The sequence below is a fragment of the Stylophora pistillata genome, chromosome 11 (genome assembly GCF_964205215.1).
Source record: "Stylophora pistillata chromosome 11, jaStyPist1.2, whole genome shotgun sequence".
Lineage (NCBI taxonomy): Eukaryota > Metazoa > Cnidaria > Anthozoa > Scleractinia > Pocilloporidae > Stylophora > Stylophora pistillata.
Window position 1 is genome coordinate 19,914,940 of NC_142529.1, and position 25,985 is coordinate 19,940,924.

General features: G+C 40.5%; 5 protein-coding genes and 1 long non-coding RNA gene across 9 annotated transcripts in view; 5 read left to right on the top strand and 1 right to left on the bottom strand.

Annotated features, from left to right (window-relative positions):
* The window catches only part of LOC111325645 (uncharacterized), a 42,986-nt gene extending 22,554 nt beyond the window's left edge, over positions 1–20,432 (bottom strand). For 2 of the 3 annotated variants that reach the window (XM_022929485.2, XM_022929483.2), the window contains exons 1-3: positions 20,301–20,432; positions 3,437–3,715; positions 2,247–2,382 (exon numbers count right to left, since the gene is read on the bottom strand). In XM_022929485.2, the coding sequence (XP_022785220.1) occupies positions 2,247–2,382; positions 3,437–3,672 (372 nt within the window). In that variant the 5' untranslated portion in view covers positions 3,673–3,715; positions 20,301–20,432. Of the gene's footprint in view, positions 1–2,246; positions 2,383–3,436; positions 3,716–20,300 lie in introns of those variants that run through there. The other variant, XM_022929486.2, reaches the window with a different exon arrangement.
* LOC148720506 (uncharacterized) lies at positions 13,189–14,985 on the top strand. The gene has a single exon (XM_088737638.1). The coding sequence runs from the start codon at positions 13,189–13,191 to the stop codon at positions 14,983–14,985; it is 1,797 nt and encodes a 598-aa protein (XP_088593764.1).
* On the top strand, positions 15,054–15,692 carry LOC111325652 (uncharacterized). Its single transcript, XM_022929496.2, has one exon. The coding sequence runs from the start codon at positions 15,054–15,056 to the stop codon at positions 15,690–15,692; it is 639 nt and encodes a 212-aa protein (XP_022785231.2).
* LOC111325651 (uncharacterized) lies at positions 15,834–16,940 on the top strand. The gene has a single exon (XM_022929495.2). It carries the CDS (start codon positions 15,834–15,836, stop codon positions 16,938–16,940), a length of 1,107 nt encoding a protein of 368 aa, XP_022785230.2.
* Positions 16,941–17,573, top strand: LOC148720507 (uncharacterized). Its single transcript, XM_088737639.1, has one exon. It carries the CDS (start codon positions 16,941–16,943, stop codon positions 17,571–17,573), a length of 633 nt encoding a protein of 210 aa, XP_088593765.1.
* Positions 19,526–23,128, top strand: LOC111325646 (uncharacterized). Of its 2 annotated transcripts, XR_015993158.1 has the most exons (4): positions 19,526–19,710; positions 20,312–20,383; positions 20,770–20,870; positions 21,062–23,128. It is a non-coding gene; the product is annotated as an uncharacterized LOC111325646 (long non-coding RNA). The 2 variants fall into 2 exon arrangements; XR_015993159.1 differs by lacking the exon at positions 19,526–19,710 and having other exon boundaries at positions 20,250–20,383.
* Positions 23,129–25,985: the final 2,857 nt, after the last annotated feature.

Below are 25,985 nucleotides of genomic sequence, written 5' to 3' on the forward strand. Positions count from 1 at the left end.
CTTTGCGCCGAATTCGCTATAACCAATCTCGTATCCAAAAATCGCGATTGGAATAATTGTGTTATCAATTTTATCAAATCCTGAACATTTGGATATTTGGAGCCTTTTGTCAGCTCCGCAACAGTTAGCGCAATGTATTTCCATACAAAGTGACTTGGAATATGATGTGATAAGCGGAGTTGAGCACTCAGAACACTAAAAATGCACTATTCGAAGTTGAACATTTATTGAATATATATACACCATTAAAAACTCGATCATTGGATAATGCAATTCAAGAGTTTTCATTGGGTTAACCATCATGGGTTATGAGCCGTCATAACAGGCGTGCGCCTGAAGACGAGTTAAACCGAAAGTGTTTTTGTACGTGGTAACATTCCGTTTGTTCTTGCAAAATAAAGTCAGAAATATTTATCTATATTTTGTGGCGTTTATTCCATTCGCACATGTTAAAAAGCGCACTTTAAATTAATAAATTATTATTATTGTTATTATTATTATTATTATTATCATTATAGATGATTATAGCTTATCTTTCATCTCATTTCCGATGTGCGCTCGTGAAATAATTGTTAAATACACATATGAAGGTATAGTCTGATCGTCCGGGTCAGTGTAGTCCTGAGAAGGACTGTTGTCGGTGGTGGTGACTGACGTTTCGACAACCTGTGCGGAAGTCATCATCAGAGTCAAGTGAATGATTGTTGTCAGTAGAATGTTCTTATTCCAGTTCGTGTGAAATGATCGGTTGGTTTTGCCGTGATGTTATTGGCTGTAAGACTCAAGTGACGTAAGTCGGTCGTGATTGGTCTGATTCGATCAGTCGGTAAAGTTAGGTCGTTATTTTTTTCGGTCGTTTGTGATGTTTATGTCGTGAATGAGTCGTTTGTATGGAGCGGGTAGTTGTTGACATCTGTTTAGGGGAGTCTGTTCTAAGTTAGTAAACCAGCTTTCCTGAGTCAGTCGTTGAAAATAGTCAGTGCTGTAGGTTAGGCATTGCGCAGAGTCCCAGTCAATGTTGTGGTTGGTAAGTCGATGGTGTTCAGCAATGTGATTGCTGACATCACCTTTCCTCGTCGCCCGTCTGTGTTCAGTCAGTCTTATTGTGAGGTTTCTATTTTGTAGATTCAATTTGTAGAGACATTAAAAATGCTGGAAAGTACAAAAAAGTCCACAAAATATGCTGTCCACGCACGATACGAAAATTGATGGGAGGTTTATTCAAGAAATAGGCCCGCTCCTGGCCTGCTGGTCTGTCGCCTGATAATGTTCTTGCATGGCTGAGAGATTGTCCTGAAAATTTCCCATTTGCCCTCGAAGCCTCGCTTGTTGGCCAAATACTGATTTTTCGGACAATATCTCAGCCGCTGACATTATCAGCCGACATACCAGCCGCCTAAAGAGGTTTATTTACTAAAGAGCAAAACAAAAACCTCGACGATACTTTAGCACCCGTAAAAATTTATGAAGAAAATGAAGTAGCCTATCAGAATTTCAATCAGTTGTAATGTAATGACTATCCATAAGTATATACGTATAAAACCCATAGTCCATCAAAGGCACCTCCTTGACTATGTTGTCCTACTGATCTGCTTAAATACCTAAACTAAGGCGACAAAAACTTGTCCTAAGTCCTCTATGAGGGGAGATGAACATTTTGGAACTAGATGTGAAGGGGAAATATGCCAAAGAATTAGCAAATCTTTAAATTATGGAAATTGTTGTATCCAAAAAGACAAACGGAGGTTTTGGTCTTCATAGGGAAAAGTAAAACAATTAAGTAATGCTTACTGAAAAATACTACAAAATGCTTCATATCATTTCTATGGGTTTGTGTCTCAGTAAATGTGGTCCTCAGTACTGAAAATTTCAAAAAATTTAAAACGATGCAAGTAAGGCCCGATTAACTCTTTACATAACGAAAGCGAAGCATTCCGCGGCTTTTGCAACTTGATTTTCATGGTTGAAATGGGACTTTTATTATTTCTAAAAGAATGTTACAACTTGTGACGAAATTTTCCAGTGTCCGTATTCCTTGAACTGTGGTTTGAGATACAAAAGGGAATTAAAAAACGTTCACAATAAAGATAAGTCTTATAGACACCCATCCAACTACAAACGCCTCTCTAGAAAGGCTTAATTTCAGTTATGGACATATGAAAAAAGAATCACCTGGAACCTCAATTTACGAAGCTCGATGAGATGAATAAAAACTGGCATAGCAAGTTGTGTAAAGAGACACAAACCTGATCATCCTCTAAAAGAACGTAAAGAGCTGAATTTCCCCTCACGTGCCTTCTAATTGTCTTTCCATCCCAGACACGGGGCTCACCATGAAACTTAAATGCAAGGCTATCATGACCATAAGATGCACAATAAAACCTAGACATGCATGTAAGAAAATGCAAATCAATATGGAGACAAAGGTTTCCAATTATTAGACCAATGATTCCACAGGTAAAAATTTTTTGTTTTGTTTTGTTTTGTTTTGTTTTACATTTATTTGCTGCAATTGTACTGGCATTCACGAAAAAAAGAAACTCGTCTATCCCACCGTGTGTGAAATTTCCTATGAAAATGTGATGAGGGAATTTAACAATAATGGTTCACAACATGACAAGAGAAATTTGGTCTGATTCTTAAGAGCAAAAAGCCAAATGGCAATCCATACGAAAAATTTCTTCAATCTTATTCAAACGCACATGGCTTCTTGGTAACCCACAGGTAGACTGGTAGATATTAGTTTTCGTCTTGAATTTCGACAACCAATCTACATCTTTTGAGAAATTAGATATATTTCATCTCATTTGCCTAGATAAAAGCTCTCATGTGTTCCTAGCTTCCCCTTCCTCTTTTCTTTAAAGTCTCGTGAGCAGTTTCACAATATACTTTAGCTGTCCTCCAAATATTTCAGTCGTCCATGATTGAATTTACTCTATATGAGCGTTTATTGGCCCACGCAGTAGAAGTATTTTATCGACCCACAATCAGAGCGTGTGTTGTATGTCTTGTATCGGCCGTAAGCATCAGTCATATCATAATAATGATATCCTGTCTACTTTCTTACGTGAAGGAACTCTTTCGGATCTTTCCTTCCATTCATTTGCAAATTAAATCATTCATCAACTTTGCTTTTTCAAATTCAAAAACCAGTTATCACTTCCGAAACACTTAAAACCATAAATAAATTCAGCACTTCCTTATAATGAAGGCAAATTATCCGTAGCTTTACAAAAAGAAAAAATCCTCGTCTATCACTTAACTTCGTTGATTTGTCAGAAATGAGGCCTGAGCAAGTTAAACATGAATGCGTTTGGTTTCTGAACATGATCAGCAGAGTCAGTGTGTAACTGAACAGAATCATTTTGGGCCCAAATTATGGTACAAAGACAAGGTGTGATTTCTATGAATTATGGGAGGAAAATTGCCATCTCACCTTCCACTCAGGTCGAATGAGGAGAATGTTTCTTGTAGTTTTTGCCTCACCATTAAGTCTGACATACTTATAGAAAACTCGACATTTCTTTTGTACTGTCCAGTCTCTAACTTTTTCAGTTTTGCAATGTCTATGGTATTCGGCATCAAAAATTTGCCATCTTTTGCACATTCGCTACTCTTAAGTAGCGTGACATTTTTAGAAAATATCAAGCTTCCTTGAGATCTCTTGGCCATTCCACTAGCTGAATGTTTCGTCAGTTGCTCGAAAGGATGATCTCTGCAACAAATATTCAATTCAAGCTTAGTAAGCTTTCAGTAACACGATAAAGATATAAAACTTCCACACCTAATGTTGATAAAATGAAACTTTCCATCATCATTACTAAAAGCAATACTACAATGATAACTTTACCCCTCCTCCCTCCCCCCCCTGATAACCATCTTATTCACCCATTGAAACGTTTCCAGTAACTCACTGACAATAACTTGATGCAGTGGCCTTAGCTTGGCAAATCAAAAATAGACCGGACCAATAAAAAAAATCTGCAACATCTTCATAAGAAAAAACAGCATCATAACCCTAAGGTAACAATACAAGCCTCATCGTCCCCTTAATTCTGAACGACATTCCTTCACTTTTTGCTATTCCCTGACCCTATATCATCCGGTATATGTTAAGCGTAAAAATGTAATTCAGGTTAATATGATTTTTATCTGTGGGTTGGCTTGTATTTTTCTTTTTTCAGAATTTTGACAAATCATTTGAGGCATAAGAAAACATGACCCAAACCAGGTTAAAACTATTTTAACATAAGTTCATTTCGAAGTACAGCATTATTGGATATTGTATGGACTTCAGCGGGTAGGAACGGAAAGAGAAGAAAAAAAGGCATTGATCGTGCAACTGTTTATTAACTTTTTTTCAGTTTGTAATCACGTTTGTATCACCAGCTCGGCTAAAACCGTACAAAGAGGCTATTAATGACCTAGAGGAAATTAATTTTCATAAGTAACTTTCCAGTGCTAGGGTAACAATAGAGTGTATATTTGGCATATTAAAGGAGCGTTGGAGAATTCTCCAAAAACGGCTTGATAGCAAGAATAAAGGCTGATAGTTTCTAAAGAAAGTGTTTGGGGCTGCGTCGGTGGGGGTAACGAAATAATTTGGATATATCAACAAAGTTGAAATGGTAAATTGGCCACCCTAACGATTACAAAAGCTGACGTTTCGAGCATTAGCCCTTCGTCGAAGCGATAGCAACGTATACCCTTGATGTATCAGACAATCGTTGCATGTTGTGTTCTACACAATTTTTGCAATGATGCTGGAGATTTATGAGATTACGATGATGATACAAATGATGAGGATTCTCCAGTATTCGAGATGAAAATGCTGATTGTGCAGATTTGAGAGATTTTTTTAAAAGAGTGTCTATGAAATTTGTATGGGAAGTTTTCAATAATTGATTTTCGAAAAATACAGTTCCAGTTTCTCAATTTATACAATAACATCTTTTAATTGATTAAAAATATCTTTAAGAATGAAGTTGTTTAATCAATGGAGATTCGTGTACCAGTTTAACATTACATGGGATGAATCAACAGAAATCATGCATTTACTGTAATAATGAACAATTCAGTGTGATAAAAATAGCGAATTAACTTCATATAATAACACTAGTTCCTGATCAAGGAACTTCAAAAAAAATATGAAAATTAAAATATGAAAATTTCACATGTGAAGGCTAATATGAAGCAATTGTAATAATGATAATATGAATAAAGAATGAAACTCGCTTTAATCGCTACCTTCTTGTCCGCTCTATCTGTTCTCCACGGGTACAAAAACAAATGTTCTTTTGATTACCTGAAGGCTACACCGAAATAATGATTTAAGAGCTATTTATCATTTTTCGAGAAATTGCCCGTGTAAAAGCGTTCATGAATTGGTTTATAAGCTGCAGTTGTAACACTTGGTTTTTCTCCATGGCTCTTAAGAGTTTCCATGATTTCACGGAAAAGAGCTGATTCTTCTTCATCACTTTCCTTCTACGTTGCTTTGGACGTTTTGACGCGCTTCCTCTCATCCTTCAGTCGACTCAACGCGGGGAAGTGATTGACCCGGATTCTTCGGCGTGACTGAAGGTCACGATATCTCTCACCCTGTCTGGTACTCTTCCTTTCCCTCTCAATCCGAATACTGCTAAAGACTGCTCAAACTGTTTATCCAGACTGGCTTCGTCCTCGTCCTCGTCCTCGTCCTCGTCCTCGTCCTCGTCCTCGTCCTCGTCCTCGTCCTCGTCAACGTCCTCGTCCTTTTTTTCGTCGCTTCTCGACGAATCGGAAGAACGCGGGGAAGTGATTGACCCGGATTCTTCGGCGTGACTGAAGGTCACGATATCTCTTTCACCCTGTCTGGTTACGATTATTATCCTTCGCCTCTTTGTATCGATCTTTGAGATATCATATTTACCACTAGCACTGGGCGCTTGTGACATTTTGAATTTTTGATATTTCTTTGGCGATTTCTTTCCGGGTGTTACGAAAACTAAGACCCTCGAAAACGAAGACCTAAGACCTAAGACCCGTCTTAGTTTTCGAGATTATGAAAACTGAAGACCCCCTAAAATCGAATCCGTTGTAATATAAAGTAAAATTGTAACCAAAAAAGGTCTAATCTGTCAAATTATGTCCTGTCCTATCCTTTTCACCGAGTTTTAGGTCAAATCTAACGGTAAATTTAGGGGTCTTAGTTTTCGTAATCTCGAAAACTAAGACCCCTCTTAGTATTCGAAAACTAAGACCCCCACCAAACCATTCTGTAAAATGTCGACAAAGTCGAATTACGACCGTGGACATTATATTAAGAACCCACAGAAAGCTCATATTCGATCAATCGAGCAAAAACACTGCTGTACTTGCAATATGGGAAAGTGCTAACATCGCTTTTATTTGTTTCCGAATAAAGGAGTTAATCATCGACACCTCAGTGAAATCGAGACCAGGTATTCCTTGGGACCGGCCCCAAGGTTTGCTTTCCAATTTGTCCTGCCCGCTGCCGATCAACTCTTGCGTAAAAACTTACGAAACCTGTGCAGTGGAACTAGGGTGGCTACTATTGCTTGCCGATATTATCCGTCGGAAAAACGTAGAAGTCAGTCAGTAAATGCGACCGATTCTGCCAGGGAAATTTTATTGTCTGGAGCTTGGACTTGTCAGTAGAGTTTCCTTGACAGCTGGATTACACCCCATGTTGTGAAATCATTTATGAAGACATCGAGTTTTTTCTTCGCTTTTTTGTCACATTTCTTCGCTTCGTGATGTTACAGTAACACGGGAAATCTAACCGGATTTATTATCGAACATGAGCTTTCTGTGGACTCTTAATTTAATGTCCACGCGCAATCCGCCAAAACCTAGCGCGTGTGCATAAGTTATTCTGCACTGTCACAGGTAACGCAATCTCGATCGCAGAGACACGTAAAATAACATCCATCTCCAATGGAAAGCCAATTTTATGATTTAAAGGATAAACAACAAAATGAAAGGTCAATTGGGGTAAGGCACATTTTCAGTGTACAGTTATACGTGGGTAGTGTATGGCTTTCATCGTCTTTATGAAGCCACAATACGGAAAGTATATGTCTGAAATTGTTATAAGAAGCGGATCGTCTAGCAGGCGTACGATTGTAGCTTTTGGTTGTTTTACGGATCATAGTCTTTGAATGGTCGTAATTCGACTTTGTAGACATTTTATAGTCTGATTTGGTGGGGGGTCTTAGTTTTCGTAATTACGATAACTAAGAGGGGTCTTAGTTTTCGAGGTTACGAAAACTAAAAACTCTTTAGGGGTTGCTATAATGCGAGCCTGCGAGCCCGAGCCTATTATGACGAGCCGAAGCCATTTTTTGCGAGCCCCGGGAAAATAACATCCAAATCTGGACATAATGCCTTTTTATGGTCATAGTCCCAGGCGTTCCTTGTTCAAACCGCGGAAACTTAGAATGAGAGTGCGACAACTTGTCTTATCATGTGCTCACTGATTGTAAACAACACAATTTTCGAAATGTTGTGTTTTGCGAAGATTGCACAGCAAAGATTCCTGTCTTATACGCTGTTCTCGCAATGACAATAACTTTATTTATACTTGAATTTAAGATAGCAAGTACATGTTAATATCTCCAAGTTAAATTATCTAAATTTAAAATATTTAAAATTAATTGAATTACTAACTATCTAAATACTCTCTATATAAAAATATAATTCTAAAGCAAAGGATATTAAATCATAATTTCTAAATAAGATAAAAACTAAGTAAAATTTATTCTACAGGTCGAATTTCAATTTAGAAATTTCGGGTTTAAATTGACTTAATTCGTGTGGCAGTCTTATGTTATTGGGAAGAGATTTCCATAGCTTACTACCCTGATAGGCCAATGAGTGGAGGCCATAGCTAGTGGTATTAACCCTGGGTACCATAAGAATATTATCCCCCCTCGGATTAATCTTGCAGTTGCGTAAAGTGAATAACCTAGAAATATATTCTAGAACCAACCTATGCAAAGCTTTAAATACCAATGTTAAAATATTATGAATTCTTCTATTAAACAAAGTGGGATGGTTGATACGCAATAATAATTCCTCATACAAGCTTTTATCATCATTGTAAATAAAGCGCAACGCACGTTCATTAAGTTGTTCCAATTTGTTGGGATTACCCTTTCCGCAATGATGCTATACAACAGAACAATAATTTAAATGAGGCAAAAGATAAGCATTATATAACTTAACCTTGGCATGGCTGTTAATTAATTTCTTATGTCTTTGTAAAACTTGAATTTGCTTGCTAACTTCCCGTGCTATGTTACCTATATGTTCATTAAACTTTAAGTCATGATCAATGGTTACACCCAGTAGCTTAACAGCCCCACCCCCCCCCCCCACAAAACTGATCTCCTGACTCCCAATGGAAAAAAGGGTATAATAGTGTTATTGCTCTTACCCAGCCACATGGTAGTACATTAATTTATCCGGATTCATCACAAGGCCATTAGAGCAAAACCAAGAATGAGCAGTGACAAGATCAGTTTGTAGGTGTCCATGTAATAGGAAAGCATCGTTATTAATATCAAAGATCTGAGTATCATCGGCAAATGAACTTATTTTGGACTGAAGACTAGATAATAGTAAATCATTTAGGTAAATATTAAAAAGAAGGGGACCTAATACAGACCCTTGAGAAATTCCTCTAAGAAGAAGACTCCAATCTGAAAATTGATCGCCTAATTTTACTCTCTGTAAGCGATCAGTTAAGTAATTACCTATAAATGCACCACTTTTGGGTGATAAACCATAGGCAGCAAGTTTGGCTAAAATGAAATCATGTGGCAAGCTCTTACATACAAACGCACACACCGTTCGTAGTAGGCCCACACTAAACGATGTCGAGCGTTTTCGCTCAAACTACGAAAATACTGGCAAAACTGTGAGAGCCGATTAACAACAAACTATGAAGCTGAGACGAACACCTCGCTCGAAGGCGGCGCTAACAACAGCGAATTGGATAGGAATACTGACAGAGGCAACATGAATAGTAATGTTAAATATCTAAGCTTAGCTCTTCCGTTAAACACATGTTTCTGTAATTGGTTTCTATCGGGTTCAATACTTATAAAGTACGATTTGATATTTCGTACATAATCACTATTAATATTGTGTAAGCGATCGTGAAAGTTGGTTTGCTCTTTGCATGGAGTTACGAGTGCTTAGTAGAAGACACGATGAATACTCTTGATGACTGTGATCCACTAGAAAAAGTTTTCCAATATGACCAATGTACATCAACATAATGATGTTATAATGTCATTAAAGGTCAGATCTCGTGATGCATATTATAATTGTACTCGTGTTTTGTGTGAATGCTATGGCTTTGTAGTTTCGAATAAATTGTTTTATGTTTTATTTTACGCGTGGTGAATAATTCTCAAGTAAAGCGCTCGCTACGAAGCCCGAGTAAACGCTTCTCGAGCGTCTAGTTTGATATTTTTTCAGATTTTCACCTTCAAATGCTTTCTGGAGAAGAACCAAAGACCATTAGAATAAAATAAGGAGAGAAAATGGAAAGATATATATAGAACAAACATTGGCTCGCGAGAAGAGGCTCGAGGCTCGCAAGAAGAGGCTCGAGGCTCGCAAGAAGAGGCTCGAGGCTCCCAAAAGATGGCTCCGGCTCGCAGGCTCGCAAATTAGTTACCCCTAAATTTAGCGTTAAATTTGACTGGAAAGATCGGACAGGAGATAATTTGACAGATTAGACCTGTTTTGGTTATATTTCGACGGATTCGATTTTAGGGGGTCTTAGTTTTCGTAATCCCGAAAACTAAGATGGGTCTTAGGTCTTATTGTTTCCTCTTCAATCGACTCTGGCGGTGAAGGTAAAGGTGAAGGGGATGGAACAGACTTAGAGCTGCTGTAACACGATTGTACGAACGAAGGTCGACTGACTCCGGGCTGAACATACTGAAAATGTGCCAAACCTGCCGCCGATCTTGTCCGTTGGGACAAAATTATAGGCGAATTGCTAAATTTCATCATTTCCAGAACAGTTGCCCTGGCCCATATCGACTTTGGTCCGTCATATAAGAGAGGGCCGCTGTCCCAGAGTGGAGAATTCGATCGAAAAGCGGAATTCATGACTAGCCGCATCCTCGGAGACCCAGGAGCTGAGTCGATTTCAAGTTAGGACATGAAGAGCCCCTGGGGACATTGTCTTACAAGACTAGTTCCAGACGGTCGCAGTCGTTCTGCCATCTGATTGGTGCCAGAAAATCTTTGTGTTTTACCGGAAATTGTATTGAATACTTTCGCAGGTATCACTAGCGAACGTGTTTTAAAAATTGCGAGGTTTGTACACAACACGATGGTTGCAGTCATTGATATGTCGCTTTAAACGTTAAAGGAGATTTAAGCTTAAATCTTTCTAGATTTTTTGCATAATTTGCTGTGACTGAAACTTTGCCAATCCCATGAAGTTCTTTCGTCGCACGGGCCACGCAGGTATGTCGAGCAACTGGTTCTTGCGCAACTTTCCGTGCGTGCCAAAATCTAATCTCATCTTCGCTTGAAAAAAAAAGAAAAGCTGAGCGTGGAAACTTTTGCTTATTAGATGTGGGTAGATGATCCTGTTCTACTAAGCTGACATTTGCAATAAAGTAAACCCGCCCTTTCCATCCAATATTTCTTGGTCTTTGTTTTTCCCATTGAAAACAGCATCGGATCGATTCCCAATGATAAAAGGTATTTAACTTGGTCTTAAACAATCGACAGAAGAGGTGAAATGACAATGACCAAGGGACAAGAAGAGAATCCGTGGCCTTCCTAGCTCAAGAATTTCAACACTCTAGGCAGCAGTTGAAAGATTAAACTCTTTCCAAAGCCCTTCGGTAACTGCCCAAACATCTCTCCTTCCCGCGATGTTCTCGTTAATAAGTTTTTGTTCAGATTTTAATTAGCAAACGGGAAACACAGCTAAGCTTTCTCTTAGCACTTGCTGGAGGTCGTCCACGAACCCAACGTTCTCTGCAAACTTGGCCGTATTGTCTTTACTACTAAGATTAGATTTTGGCGCGCACAGAAAGCAGAAAGCTACGTAGGCGAATGCGCCAGTTGCTCGACATACCTGCGTGGCCCGTGGGACGAAATAACTTCATGGGATTGGCAAAGTTTCAGTCACAGCAAATTATGCAAAAAATCTAGAAAGATTTAAGCTTAAATCTCCTTTAACGTTTAAAGCGACAAATCAATGACTGCAACCATCGTGTTTTATACAAACCTCGCAAACTTTAAAACACGTTCTCTAGTGATAACTGCGAAAGTATTCAGTATAATTTCCGGTAAGATTTTCGCGGACAATCTGATCGACTTTTCTTACATTGTGTGCTGACACTGAAACTTTTCACCTCAAGCAAATCTCCGTCGCAAGGTCCAGACAAACATAGCGAACAACTGAGCTACTAGTATATGTCCGTGTTAAAACACACGAAAGGACTCTAAAGCACACTTCACTCTGATTGGGCAGAAAAACACAAAGATTTTCTGGCACCAATCAGATGGCAGAACGATTGCGACCGTTTGGAACTAGTCTTGTAAGACAATGTCCCCAGGGGCTCTTCATGCCCTAACTTTAAATCGACTCAGCCCCTGGGTCTCCGAGGATGGACTAGCCGTGACGCTACAACAACGGTTCGCGCCAAACCTCGTGCACGTGACATTGCTGTGTGGCATGCGGTTTCGTTTGTTTTGTTGTTTTTACTCTCGCCATTCTGTCTAGAGTTTGTCGTGTAGTTCGTTGCGTAAATAAATCATGCTAAAATTGAACGTACTCGTCGTCCTGAATCCTCGTTAAATCGCCGGAACATCTGGTAGCAGAGCGAGGTTGCCGGTAGGTAACTTTATCCGTTCAACTTGATAAGTTCTACGTCTGTGTGCGAGATTGTAATGTCATAAGAAGAGCTTGCTCCCGACCACGTGCAATTTGTGAGTGAACAAGGAATGCATATCGCGGTCGGACCCAGCCGTCCTAACGATTGGAAAATGGAAAAGGAAAAGGCTAAGAGTAAGCTGTCGCGCAGAAAGGCCACGGTCACAAGGCACATTAACGTCGCTGAAAACCTGTTAAAGAGCCGCGGAAGTCGAAGGAGATTACGTGAACTTCGTGACAAGATCGATAAAGCATTAAAGGAACTCGAATTAATCAGCGAAGAGTACGAATCACTTCTGGACCTCGAGGAACTGCAGGATCACCTCGATACGATGGGAGGTGCGATTGGAAGAGCGAATGTATGTCTTGAAAACATTGAAATCTCGTTGAGCAAAAGAGAAAACGAGCCACCCTCCGAAATTGGAAGTGAGTACGCGCCTTCACTCCAACTCGATTCGGCCAGCGGCCATAGTTCAACTTCGCGCGTGAGCGACAACGGAAGACTCGCACGCGTCATGGATCTGCAAATCAAAGAGGCAAAAAGGGAAGCACAGCTGCGGTTAGAAGAGGAGCGTAAGCGGGCCGAAATTCTTGAACAAGAAAGACGATTGCAGGAACACTGTCGTATACGAGAACTTGAATATCGAGCCGAAAGATTACGACTAGAAGCTCAGCTTAGCATCCAGGATAAAGAGACAAGGGGCCCAGAAAATATCGAAAACCGTCTGAAGGATTTTGGAGATGTCGAAACTGGAACCGTCTACCTAGAAATCGAGCCCAAAGTTCTTGTAAATATGGATATTGACGAAAATCCAGGTGGTCTTTTGCCTTCGCGAAATGTAAAATTGCCGCCCCCGGTTAAATCGTCCACGTTGTGCAAAGAGACTCCCCAGATCAATCAAGATCACTGTGACACGGAGGAACGCTTTGATGTTTCATGGATTAAGGCACTCTCGCCTAAGCAGAGTACACTAAAGGGAGAGACAAACTCAGAGTTAACGCCAGCGTTCGTAAAATCGATACCGCGTTTAGACTTACCACGGTTTTCAGGGGATCCGCTCGAGTGGCCCCAATTCATATCATTATTTAAATGTTTAGTTCATGACCAACCACTCACTGATACGCAGCGAATGACTTACCTCCAAAGGGCTTTGGTTGGGAATGCGAAGAAAGCTATTGGAGGAATGCTCAACCATGGCCATCTCTACAAAGCAGCTCTGACGGAACTTGAATAACAGTTTGGAAATGAGGAACTCGTTGCTGGAGCCTTCATGAGGACAGTACTCGACCACCCAATCGTTGTTGACGGAGACACCATACAACTCCGTTCGTTTTACAACACACTCCACAATGCCGTCACCACGATGAAGAGCCTGGGATACTCACACGATTTAGCGTCTTCAACGAACACCCGTGCCGCATTACAGAAATTGCGCGACTCGTTAAAGGAAAAGAGGGGAGAGAAGAAGGTTGAAATGCACCCCACCATTCCTACATTAGTTGACCTTGATGAATGGCTTCGTACGAGACTACGCGCCAAGACCTTAGTCAGTGAGCTGCCACCTAGCTTAGGCAAGCCACCAAAGAATGGTCGTACTGGCAATAAAGGACCGCCGCGAAGGGATCTACGCGTCGAAAACCGTCAAGAACAACCTTACCTATTCTCAACCCTAGCTACAGGTGCTATGACAGAGAATCGAAGCTCACCCGCAGCTAAGACCTGCATGGTGTGCGATGAGAAGCACTGGATTGAGAAGTGTGACAAATTTCTCGCGATGGATGTGAATCAGAGAGCTCAGTTAGGCAAGGAAAAAAAGTTGTGCTTTTGCTGCTTCGAGTCAACAGGTCACCGATCTCGTGACTGTACGCGCAAAAAACGATGTGACATACAAGGCTGTAACAAATACCACCACCCGCTCATCCACGGGGCAGCGCCAGTTTTCGTTGGAAGGCCACCTTCGGACAGTACCATACCCGTTCCGCCGTTAAACGTCGCGGCACCCGTCTTCGTTGGTACTTCATCTGTGAATGGAGGTCCCTCCGCAGTTCTGCTACAAATAGTACCCGTTGCCGTTGTGACTCCCAAAGGCGTGAGAGCAGACACGTTTGCACTTCTGGACTCCGGCAGCCAAACTTCGCTCATCTTAGAAAACTTTGCTGACGCTATTGGTCTCGTTGGTGAACTTGGCACAATTAACTCGTCTGGTGAACCAGTACGTTCGAGAAAGGTGACATTCCACGTCGGTGCAGTTGAAGAAACAAAAACAGACACCGAGTTGGCCGTAGACGAAGCTTGGACCGTACCACAGTTGAACCTGCCCCCGCAAAGGGTTACGCGTACCATGATGCAGGACTTCCATCACCTGACAGATCTGAGTATCCCCGAAGTCGATTCCAAACACGTGACAATTTTGCTGGGAGCGAATGTTTTGGAGGCGATACTACAGCATGATGTACGAAGAGGTCGTTCGGGACAGCCGGTCGCCATTCTCACAGCCTTTGGCTGGACCCTTGCTGGCTCAGTCAATTCAGTCGTGAAACCCGAGCGTCTACATGTCATGCATGTGCACCGTGTCGTGAACGTTGAGGAATCATTGAGCAAGCAAGTAGAAGACTGGTGGCAAACGGAATCATTTGGTACAAAGTATGAAGACGGAACACTCCGTTCTCGCGAAGACAAAAGGGCTCTTGAAACGTTAGAGAGAACTGTGAAACATGTGTCTGACGGGTATGAAGCCGGAATGTTGTGGAACGAACAAGACGTCAAGTTTCCTGACAACCGCCTCATGGCAGAAAAGCGACTGGAGTCTACTGAAAGGAAACTAAACTGTGACGAAGAACTTGCAAAGAAATATTGTGCCATTATTGACGACTATGTTGACAAAGGCTACGCCCGAAAGCTTACACCCGACGAAGCATCTGTCCCACTCCGAAACAGTGGTTTTTGCCGCACCATATGGTCCGCAATCCCAACAAGCCAGACAAAGTCCGAATCGTTATGGACGCTGCCGCCAAGCATGATGGAGTATCACTTAATGACAAACTTCGCGTTGAGCCCGATCTTCTGAATAGCCTAGTGGGTGTGCTGTTGCGGTTTAGAGAGCAGCGCCTTGGCTTGGCCGCTGACATCGAAGCCATGTTTCACCAGGTTCGAATTATAGAAGAAGATCAACCCGCCCTGAGGTTCCTGTGGCGGAACTTGGAAGTGCAGCGCCCGCCTGATGTATATCAGATGTTCGTCATGATTTTCGGAGCTGCGTCCTCACCGTGCACGGCAAACTACGTATTGAGAAGGACAGCTCTTGACAATTATGGAGGCACTGCATTTTCCACCGAAACTTTCGAGGCAGTAGAGAAGAATTTCTACATGGATGACTTCTTGAAATCTGTGTGTGACGAAGCTACCGCAGTGCGAATGTTCCATGAGATGACCTCTCTCTTGGCACGCGGCGGTTTCAGGCTGACCAAGTGGATCAGCTCCTCCCGTGAAGTCTTGTCCCAGATCCCTGACCGAGAGAAAGCAAGCCCTTCAGTCGATTTGAACTTTGATGAATTGCCAATTGAACGCACACTGAGCTTAAACTGGAACACTGAAACTGACTGTTTTCGTTTCTCTGTTTGCTCACGTCAGACTCCTGAGTCAACCAAGCGTGGCGTCCTAAGCCGCATATCAACCGTTTTCGATCCATTGGGAGCGCTAGCTCCGTACATACTGCCCGCGAAATGCCTATTCCAGTCGTTGTGGCGTAAGAATAAGGGCTGGGACGAGCCTTAAGACGAAGAAGACCAGAGTACTTGGGACGAATGGCTTGATGACCTGACGAAACTAAGTGAATTTGAACTGCCTCGTTGTTTCTGTGTTAATGCCTGTCCTGAAGCGTCGGTACAACTTCACGTGTTCGCCGACGCATCCGAAATGGGATTTGGCGCCGTTTGCTATGCTAGATACCTACTCCCTGACGGCACGATTAAATTTTCGTTTGTTATGGCGAGGAACCGCGTCTCACCACTGAAACAGTTAAGCATACCTCGACTAGAGCTTCAAGCCGCTGTCTTAGCCGTAAGGTTATGCTGCGTGATCAAACGAGAGTTGCCTGTTAGCATTGAAGACACCGTTTTTTGGAGTGACTCCAAAACCGTGTTGCAATACATAGCTAATGAAAGCCGACGCTTTCACACATTCGTGGCTAATCGGGTCTCAGAGATTCACAACTCAACCAACCCCACACAGTGGAGACATATTCCCGGTCATTCTAACCCGGCCGACGATTGCACCCGAGGTCTCCGAGTTGCAGACTTGGATCAGCGTTGCCGATGGTTTAACGGCCCCGCCTTTTTGTCCAAAGCTGAAGAGCACCGGCCACGGAGTTTGTTTCCTGGACCCCTCTGTGAAAATGACAAGGAAGTAAAGAACACCAAGTGGTCCGGGCTTGTGTCTGTTAGCGATACGAGAGCGTATTTTCAAGACCCAGGGAAGTTCTCCTCTTGGACAAGATTTCGTCGTGTCGTCGCGTGGATTTGTCTTTTCGTCCAAAATTGTAAAAGAAAACCCGAGGACCGCGTTCTGTCATCCCTGACCGCTGTGGAACTCCAAAACGCAGAGATGATCGCCGTACGAAAAGGTCAAATGGACTCGTTTCATTTAGACTTTGGGGCGTTGAAGTCAAACAAGCGACTACCAGTAAAGAGCAGACTCGGTGCACTCGACCCCTATGTAGACGAAGTAGAATGTTTGAGAGTAGATGGCCGTCTACGTAAAGCTCCTCTTCCTGAACAGTCACGACATCCTTTGACATTGGACCCGAAGCACGAAATCACGCGTCTAATCGTAATGCATCACCATCTTCGTTTGTACTGTACAAGTAACAAGCATGTGTTGAACGAGCTAAGGCAGAAGTATTGGATCCTGAAAGGACTAGCTACAGTTCAGAAGATTACATCTGGTTGTCCCTCATGTCGTGGACTGCGAGTGAGACCCGAGCCTCCTGTCATGGCTGATCTATCTGACTCGAGACTGGGATAAATGCAACCGCCTTTTATAAATACTGGAGTTGATTATTTTGGTCCCATGCTTGTGCGTCACGGGAGAAAGACTGAAAAGCGCTACGGAGTGCTCTTTACGTGTCTGACTACTCGCGCGGTGCATCTCGAAATTGCTCACTCGCTGGATACTGATTCTTGCTTGATGGCTATAAGAAGGATGATAACCAGACGTGGAAAGCCAGCCCATATTCGGTCGGATAACGGCACTAACTTTGTAGAAGCCGAGAATGAGCTCCGAGAAGCGATCAAACGCCTTGGCAGCAAACGAATCGGTGATCAGCTGTCTGATAACGAAGTGCAGTGGCACTTCAACCCTCCGTCTTCGCCACATTTCGGTGGCGCGTGGGAACGCCTCGTTCAGTCTGCCAAAAGAGCACTAAAAGCGGTGGCGGGAAAGCAGTGCGTCAACGACGAAACGTTACTCACATTTATGGCTGAAGTGGAGTCATTAATGAACGGTCGCCCTTTGACCCATGTTAGTCCCGATCACCGTGATGAAGAAGCTTTAACGCCAAATCACTTCTGCTTGGACGAAGAAGCCCTAACTTTCCACCAGATGTCGTCAGTGACGAAGACGTGTGTTGTCGTCGGACATGGAAGCATGCACAAGTAATGACCCAACACTTCTGGAAACGCTGGCTCCAAGAATATCTGCCAGCACTGACGGAGCGCCGACAGTGGAGAAACGAAGCTCGTAATGTCCGTGAAGAAGACCTTGTACTCGTCGTCGACTAGAAGTCCACTCGTGGGTGTTGGCCGTTAGCACGAGCGATTAGAGTGTTTCCTGGAGACGATGGAAGAGTCAGAACAGCAGAAGTTCGTACTGAGAGTGGTGTTTACACTCGACCTGCAGTTAAACTATGTTTACTCGAAGGTACAAAGTAGCGTCCGCCGCTTCGCCCCGCCGTCGAACACGGGGGGGAGGATGTTCGCGCCAAAACTCGTGCACGTGACATTGCTGTGTGGCATGCGGTTTCGTTTGTTTTGTTTGTTTTACTCTCGCCATTCTGTTTAGAGTTTGTCGTGTAGTTCGTTGCGTAATTAAATCATGCTAAAATTGAACGTACTCTTCGTCCTGAATCCTCGTTAAATCGCCGGAACAGTATTTGAAACGAGGACTAAAAGGTGAAACGAGGATTTTTTTCAAGGTTCAATGAATTGATTGATAATTTGGTAAAAAAAGAAAAAACATAGAATGTTTATTGTTCGGAGAAAGTCCTGCTCTAAGGCAGTATGACGGACTTTTGAAGATTTGTCCCCGTGGACAAGTTTTTGTCTGCGAAGAGACATGTAATAGGCTGCACTTGGTGCCATCAACTGATGACAGGATTTTGACAGATTTTTGAGTTGTCAAAATAGACTTTTCTCCATTTAGTCTCAAGGGAATTAGAAAGTTAACCACAAAATATGTCTTTGCTGCAAGAAGCTTCTGTGTTCTATTGGCGGGCGGCATTTAGAGATTTTCAAAGTTTTGACATGACATGACATGTGGTCATCCAAAGGCGTGAGTTTGGAAAACTTTGGAAGCAAAAGACCTTTTTTACGCGAATGTGCCTTCTTTGAACGAAATAATAAGTAAAGTATGTAAACTTTATGGATCTCCCAAAGGCGTGTGTTGGGAAAACTTTGGAAGCAAAAGACCTTTTTTTACGCGAATGTGCCTTCTTTGAACGAAATAATAAGTAAAGTATGTAAACTTTATGGATCTCCAAGAAATCTGGTCCAAAGACACCTAAGATACCAACTTAAAAAGCCGTGTGGGAGAATTCCGTTTTTCAAAATGGATCTTCCGCAATGTCCTCCGACGAAGGGCATATTGGTAAAGTTTTGATCAGGAAGCTTTACAGCTAAATTGCAAAGCAACCAATGAGTATATCGAAAAATCCCTACACGGTTTTGAAGACTAACCCCGCAGGACTGAAATTGTGGAGAATTACTTGTGCGGTCAGATTTGATATGCGATCAATTCGCTCAAAGAAACATCGTCCATTTCGGATTGTCGCGCCCCATTCGGCTTACTATCACATCAAGCTAAAACGAAATGATTTTTGCCCAATAGAGCACTTTATAGCCTTTCCACTGATATATTGTTTATGGTCGTTACGCCTCAAATAGCGCGAAGGTCTACTGTGTCCTAAATGATGAAGATTGAATTATTTGTGAACTGACTGATTCATTTTGACAGTTGATTTGATTTTTTCGGCTGGATGAAAGTTAAAAGTCACAAGACCTTTACAACGAACCACGTGCTACATAACGTACAATGAGCCAAATAGGACAAGTTTTGTCGCTTTTAAAAACGAACAACCATACCAGCATTCATTTTCAGATGAATCAAACTCCTCCTCTTGAAGTTCTTTCCTATAAAAGTCGTATAATTGAAACATTTCGGCATTTTAAATACAGTGTGTATTAAGAAAATCTATATCAATCAAAAAGTAAACAATTAACATTTTCTTCATATCATTAGAGGAAAATATTTCATGAATGTGAGGACTTTTTCCGTGTTTACATTAGCCTCATCTAAACACGAGGAACGCTGGTAGAATTTAAAAGTCACGCAAACGAACGCGGCGTCACGACCTTCTGATGACAATTGACCGGTTTCTCCAAAGCGAGGCTTGTCAAGCCTTGGGTTTTGTTTTGAAATCGAGGCTCTGTGATGTGTCGCTTTCGATCTCGCGAAGCCTACGAGTTGTTATGTTCCTAAATGCCATCAAAAGGGAACAAAATCTTCCATAGAAAGAAAGGTTAGGTTTTACAGTTTTCAACTCGCTTTTCAAGAAAAAACAGTAGACCATTTGCATTTGGTTTGTGTGACTATATTTTCCTGTTTTAACTTGTTCAAGCCGCTGAAGCGGAAGTGGCCCCATCCGCAATAAAATTTCAAAATAAATCATGGGCGCCAGCGGCCTCATTAGGTCTCTGGTTTAACATAATGAAGTAGCCTGTGAACCTTCCTGTTTCACTTAACAATACGACGTAGAAAAAAGCATAGTTACTGTAGTTTATTACTGACATATTGTTCCTATGTTAAAAAGACTTACTTCCATGGTATTGTTTACTTTCGCTTCTCTACGTGAGTTTAAACAAGTGATGAACGGAAAACCGATTAGGACATTTTAAAAAACAAACAAACAAATTTAACAAATCTATGCAAAAAGCAAACAGATTTGAGCAAAAAGCAAACAGATCTGTGCAAAAACTTGAACAAGTGTATTATGCAACTCTTACTAATATGGGGAAGCGAACCAAAGGAAGCAAACCACGGAAACGCAGTGGACGTAGAATTTACTTTCAAACATAGTACTTCATTTAGCTAGACGTAATCAATGCTTACCTTGATTGCAGGATGGGTGCAAGATACTATAGCATCGTTTTATTCCGATGCAAATCACTGATTATTGTCCACGGCCTTACGGGGTAAATAACATGTTGCTTTCTGTAAAATAGATTGTTGCTAACTGTAGCACATTCTTTTAATAGAAACTATCATAACAAATTATAAGCTGGAAAATATCACATGGTTGTTCCTCTCTTAAAGCGCATGTGCGGCGTGCATCTTTATTTATTTTTTATGAAGGTAATTTTCGCCTGATATCTGTTTGGCCCATCAATTCAAATGAATACTCGTCGGTTTAGTTCTTACTAAGGGTGAAAGCAGTCTCTTGTAGTCTGCAAAGCACCTTTATTGAGAGCTTATCGAGTGAAAACAACAATAGCTTAATGTAAGCCCCCACATATATATAAATATGCCTGATAGTCTGGAGCATTCGTTATGATTCTATCATGTTCTATTTATAAAACAGCTTCCAACCTCCAATAAGCCAGCAGACAACCTCAGAAAGAAACGAAAATATCACCTGCCATCCACCGAAACGAAGAGACTGGCTGACTCATTTATTTACAGGTGTAGCAACGAACTCATGTATAATTAAATAATTAAATGAATTTTTACACTTTTTACACTAAGTATAAATTAGTAGATAAGTTTTTTACGCTTTGTACGATTTTTTCTACAATTTGATGTAAATTCTCGCAATTCAGTTTGAAGACTGGTGAGTGATTTTAATAAAACCCGGCCTATTTTTCTATTTTCAGCTTGACCGATGCATGGTAGGGTACATAACGGAAGTCCTTGGAAAGTTCTGGAGTATTTTAGAACATTACTCTATAATGTAAATGGAAAAAATCGAAACTGACTCACGGAGAGACGAATAAATTGAATTCAGCGTTGGAGTGACTAACACAATGATGGAGGGTCACACGATGAACAAAGTCACATAACGGACAAAGTCACGCGACGAACAAAATCTCACTACGGACAAAGTCATGCCACGGACGACGTCACGCGATGGAATGAGCCAAGTGAGAATAAGTCGTAGAGTACTAGCGTACTTTGTAAAGTGTTAAATCGAGTCGTGCTACAGATCACCCCCGCGATTCCAAAAAAATGTCGACCGCTTAAAAGAGAAGATAACAACGTCGTTAGACAAAAATAAAAAAGAAAACACCTTTAAGTGCGACTGTTATGCCGCGGATGTTTTCTAAGAGAACAAAAAAACTGTTTTAAGGATTTAATATCTAGGTTTTTTAAAACCTAGTTATTAAATCCTTAAAATCCTTATCAACCACGTAAGTTTATTACTAATGACCACAAGTAGAGGCTATGGAATGTATAATTAACAATTATTCGCCGAAGGCGAGTTGAATATCGTCGAATTATTCGACAATATTCCCCGAACCTGATGCGAATAATTGTTTTGGTATAATTTCAGAGCTGAACAACAGAGAAATTTCTAAAATCATAACATTTTAGTAACATTTATTAACATTTTAGTTTAACATTTTATATAAACCGCGTGGAGTGGTTTATATAGCGTCATATAAGGAACCGCTCGACCAATCAGATTGCTGGAAACTCTTTGTTCAGCTCTGAAATTATACTAGTGGCTCTAATGCACTTGAGCATCAATTAATAGAGGTCATTAATACTCAAAACTGAAAGCAATTCTTCCTTGAATATTCCTTAAATGTTTGAATTACTGTAGTGATATCCCACTTCACAGCTCTATGAGTGACAAAGTGGTCGATTTTTAATATGAATAGCTGAGCTACTTAGATACGTAACTTTACTGTAAAAACACCTAAAGAGGCAATCTACATCATATTCATACCATTTTCACATACATTATCAAAATTAAACTCCTGGTTTTGAAGCGTTGGGATGATCTTGCAAGAGACGTCCGTGGGTATTTGAGACCTCCATACACATAACAGAGGACACAAAGTGAAGGTATCTGATAAAATGGCATTTTCGAAGTAAGTAAGTGGAACGTCTGAAGATTTCCTTTCTGCCACATTATGCAACATGGTTGGAATTAGAAGCTAATACCAAACACCTACTTAGCACTAGGGTCCCAAAAAAGATGATATTTCATTATATAGCCTTCTGAGATGCTTTAAAATCCAAGCAGTAGAAAACAAAAGTATTGGTAAGAGGAATTAAGGAATTCTTAAATATATTATTTTGTGTGGAAAATAATATATTAATACAGTCACATTCTTGACAGGTGTCATGCTTTTTGGGTATACATCCTTCAACATTCTTGGAAACTAGTTTTCTCATAGTACATGCATAGTATCTTACTTATTATTGATAAGATATGATAGAACTGTTCAAGAATTTTCAAAGACTTGATTTGTCTTCAAATTTGTCTTTCCTGAAAAAGTTGAGAACGTAGCCAAAAAAGTTGTAGCAGGCAACGTTGATGGCAATTAAAGAGTGATATAATGTACAGACGACTATTTAAACCAGTAGATTAGAAAAACTGTGTAACAACAAATACCTGTAAGAGTTTGCAAAACAATGATGATATGTTATCTTAATTTGGTTGCAAAATATTGTTTGAGGTTCTATAACAATTTAACTGAGTTTACAAAAGTCATGACCAGCTAATGATTTAAGTATTTTGTGGTCAGTAAAAAACATGGACTGGGTTTGAAAGAGGACTGCCTCTTATATTGGACTGGTATAAACCAGGACTATGGCTAAGGTTATAAAATGCAGAAAACAAACTTAACAAATTTCAAAGTTTTCCTATTTATCTATTAAATACCAATGATAGAAGTTCGTGGTGTGCAAAATATATTAAGTTTGAATTCATACCCTCGTCCATGTTTCTTTTTTTACTTTTGTTTGTTTTGCTCTTTTTTATAATTATACGCAATCTGTAGTCTTTCATCTGTTTTAAATCAATTTGTTGACCTGCAGGCCCAAACATTTGAAAATGAATTACTAGATGTAGCTAAATGCAAAGTCATGAATGCTTCTGCAGAAATTGGTTTATGATAAGTATCAGATGATTGCATATGCTCAGAAACCTGCTTCCTTCATCTGTACCCAGGCAATTTATCAAAATAAATTTTGTTAGAATCCTATACAAGACATCCTACATGGTGTGTACATTTATCCTATTGAACAAACATTATTCAGGAAGCAAACAGTGATAATTCATTTGTTACTAACTAGCTAATTAAACTGTGTCACTTTGTGTCAAATGCCAACTTTTCTAATTGTCAATAATAGGAAAACATAGTGATTTATGTTTCCCCTCTCAAATACTCAAATTATCAGTGATCCTTCAAAGTGGCGCAGAATGTTCTAGACCATGTCCTTATTAAATGTTTCACCTTCCTCTGGCCTCATTACGAGTTGTGCCAATGGCAAAAGTTCTTGCCAAAAACTTAGTGAACAACTCTAGTTGGCAATGTGCTGTAGATTTCCCAGAGAAGTTGTGACTGGTGGTTGCCATTGCAGTGCCAGAAGTCCATGCAGATCTTGAGGCTTTGTCGTGGAGAGAGCTGAATTGCTGCCGCTGAGTGAAGAAACCATAAAGATTCAAGAGGTATAAGTACACAATTAATGTAGTTTTTTTTTTTTTCTCTTAAACTAGACTTTCCAACTCTTTGTTAGGCTTGGGCTGCTGCCACTAAAACTGAATCACTGTCGAAGGACATCTTAGTTTTTATCTGTGTAGAGCAAGTGCGCATGTCAGTCAAACATATGCTATTTTCTGTGGTTTACTAAGTTCTCTTTATCCCATCACATTTGTTTTGCAGGCTGTCTATGTTAAGATGGATGAGGAGGGCCTCATTCGTTTGTTGGTTTTTTCTTTGCTGAATCTGTGTTCACGTCATGGTTATCGGATCCGCTAGGGGTCGATTTGCATAATTTTCGTCCCTCAAAGATTAATTCGTGTAGGAACGGCCACGACACCGAATTTTCCTTCTCGTGCTCGCAAATCCGTTAAGCAAATTCCGATTTCTAAATATTCGCGAATATCTAGGTCTACGCTAATGAAAAGACTGTCTTTGACCTGCTTTGAATTAGCACAATGGTTCTTCCATTGGTTGGTGTGTTGTTCGATGAAAAGCACCAGAAATAGTAGCGGAGAGATCTCTAAACCAAGGAAGCTCGTCCGTTTCATTCTCTCTCAACCGGCTGTTGTAGAGAGGTTAGTTTGATAATAAGGGTGCTCTCCATTAGACTTTGACGATGTATAGTGATGGAAAAGTGTTTGTGAGGCATATGTAACAATTTAGAGTTCTTTCTTTTGTTTATTAACCGGCCGTTGAAGAGAGGTTAGTTCTGTGATTAGGGTGCTCTCTGGTGGACTTTGAAGATGAAAAGAGATGGCCATTTAAGATAAAAGTTGAAATTTTATATAATGATGACTGCATGAACCTTCCACCGGGATAACGGAAAAAAATTGCCATCGTAAAGAAGTGACCGTCAGTGGAGGTTATTTAACGACAAAGGTGATTGCTGGAAACATATGTTACAGCGTTCCTTGTTGTTTGTCAAAAAGAAACAATATTGAGGATAAATATCAGCAGATTATTCTGTAAATTTGAATCAGACAGCTAAATTGACAACTGACAAACTGAAAATTCTCATAAATTAATTAATCAATTAATTAAGGAGTTCGAATCAGGAAATTTACGTCATCCTGTTCACAGCTACAGGAAAGGATAATTAGCGAGTTTGGCTCGCTAAAATTCTCAAACAAAAACAAAAATATTTCCAAAAGAGAGGGAAAGTTGTCGTGCAAAGAGACGCCTCAGAACATTTTGATCAAGAAATCTCATACTTCTAAAACTCTCATCACAAGAACTCGAACGTTCCTCGAATGAAAAACGACGCAAAGCTAAAAATGAAGCCAGATGATTACTTTAAGTTATGCAATCCCCCTCAGGGCATCGGTTAAAACATGGACTGGACCAAATGATTGTTGGACTGTTGGACTGTTAATCCTATTTGGAACTATTTTTGGAGCCATTTTCTTGACCAGGTTTTCTTTTATTATTATTATTATTATTATTATTATTATTATTATAATTATTATTATTATTCTTAGGCAAGGCTGGGAAAGAAGAGACCGCTAGGGAGGTTATTTAATGACAAAGTTGATACACATCATGTTCCTTTCAGAGAAACAACAAAATGATTGTGTTTTTCTACGCGCCTTGATTGGTGGATGCTGCCTTCAAGGCTAGTTCAAATATCATGCAAAAAAAGCGGATTACAATTGAAGTGAAACTGATTAAAGTTCGCCGTAAGTCAGTGGGCTGCGAAAAACCAAGATAAAAAAACAGCAATATTTATACGAATATGACTTCAAACCTTTTAAAGAAAATGGAAATCGGATCAATGTCATACAGCTCCTACAGGTTGTTTGGCCAAAATATAGCAATGCAGGGGATGATATCTGTTAATTATTCTGAAAAATAGAATCAGACAGCTAAATTGACTCTTAAGCGGTCAGCTGACGCCCTGATTAGCGGTCCTAATTTTAATAAATCTCATTAAGTCATGGAGTTTCTGGTATATATACCCAATCATTTCGAATTACAAATTTAGATCATCTGTTACAGTTATAGGAATGGATAACTAACAAGTTTGACACCGTGAAAGAGATCATAGAAAAAAGCCCGAAAGTCTCGGAAAAAGTTCAATGATTAG

Bases quoted from the DNA above. Each gene is read 5' to 3' on its own strand.
- LOC148720506 (XM_088737638.1), top strand. From the start codon at position 13,189: ATGAGGACAGTACTCGACCACCCAATCGTTGTTGACGGAGACACCATA.
- LOC111325652 (XM_022929496.2), top strand. From the start codon at position 15,054: ATGTTTCACCAGGTTCGAATTATAGAAGAAGATCAACCCGCCCTGAGG.
- LOC111325651 (XM_022929495.2), top strand. From the start codon at position 15,834: ATGGGATTTGGCGCCGTTTGCTATGCTAGATACCTACTCCCTGACGGC.
- LOC148720507 (XM_088737639.1), top strand. From the start codon at position 16,941: ATGCAACCGCCTTTTATAAATACTGGAGTTGATTATTTTGGTCCCATG.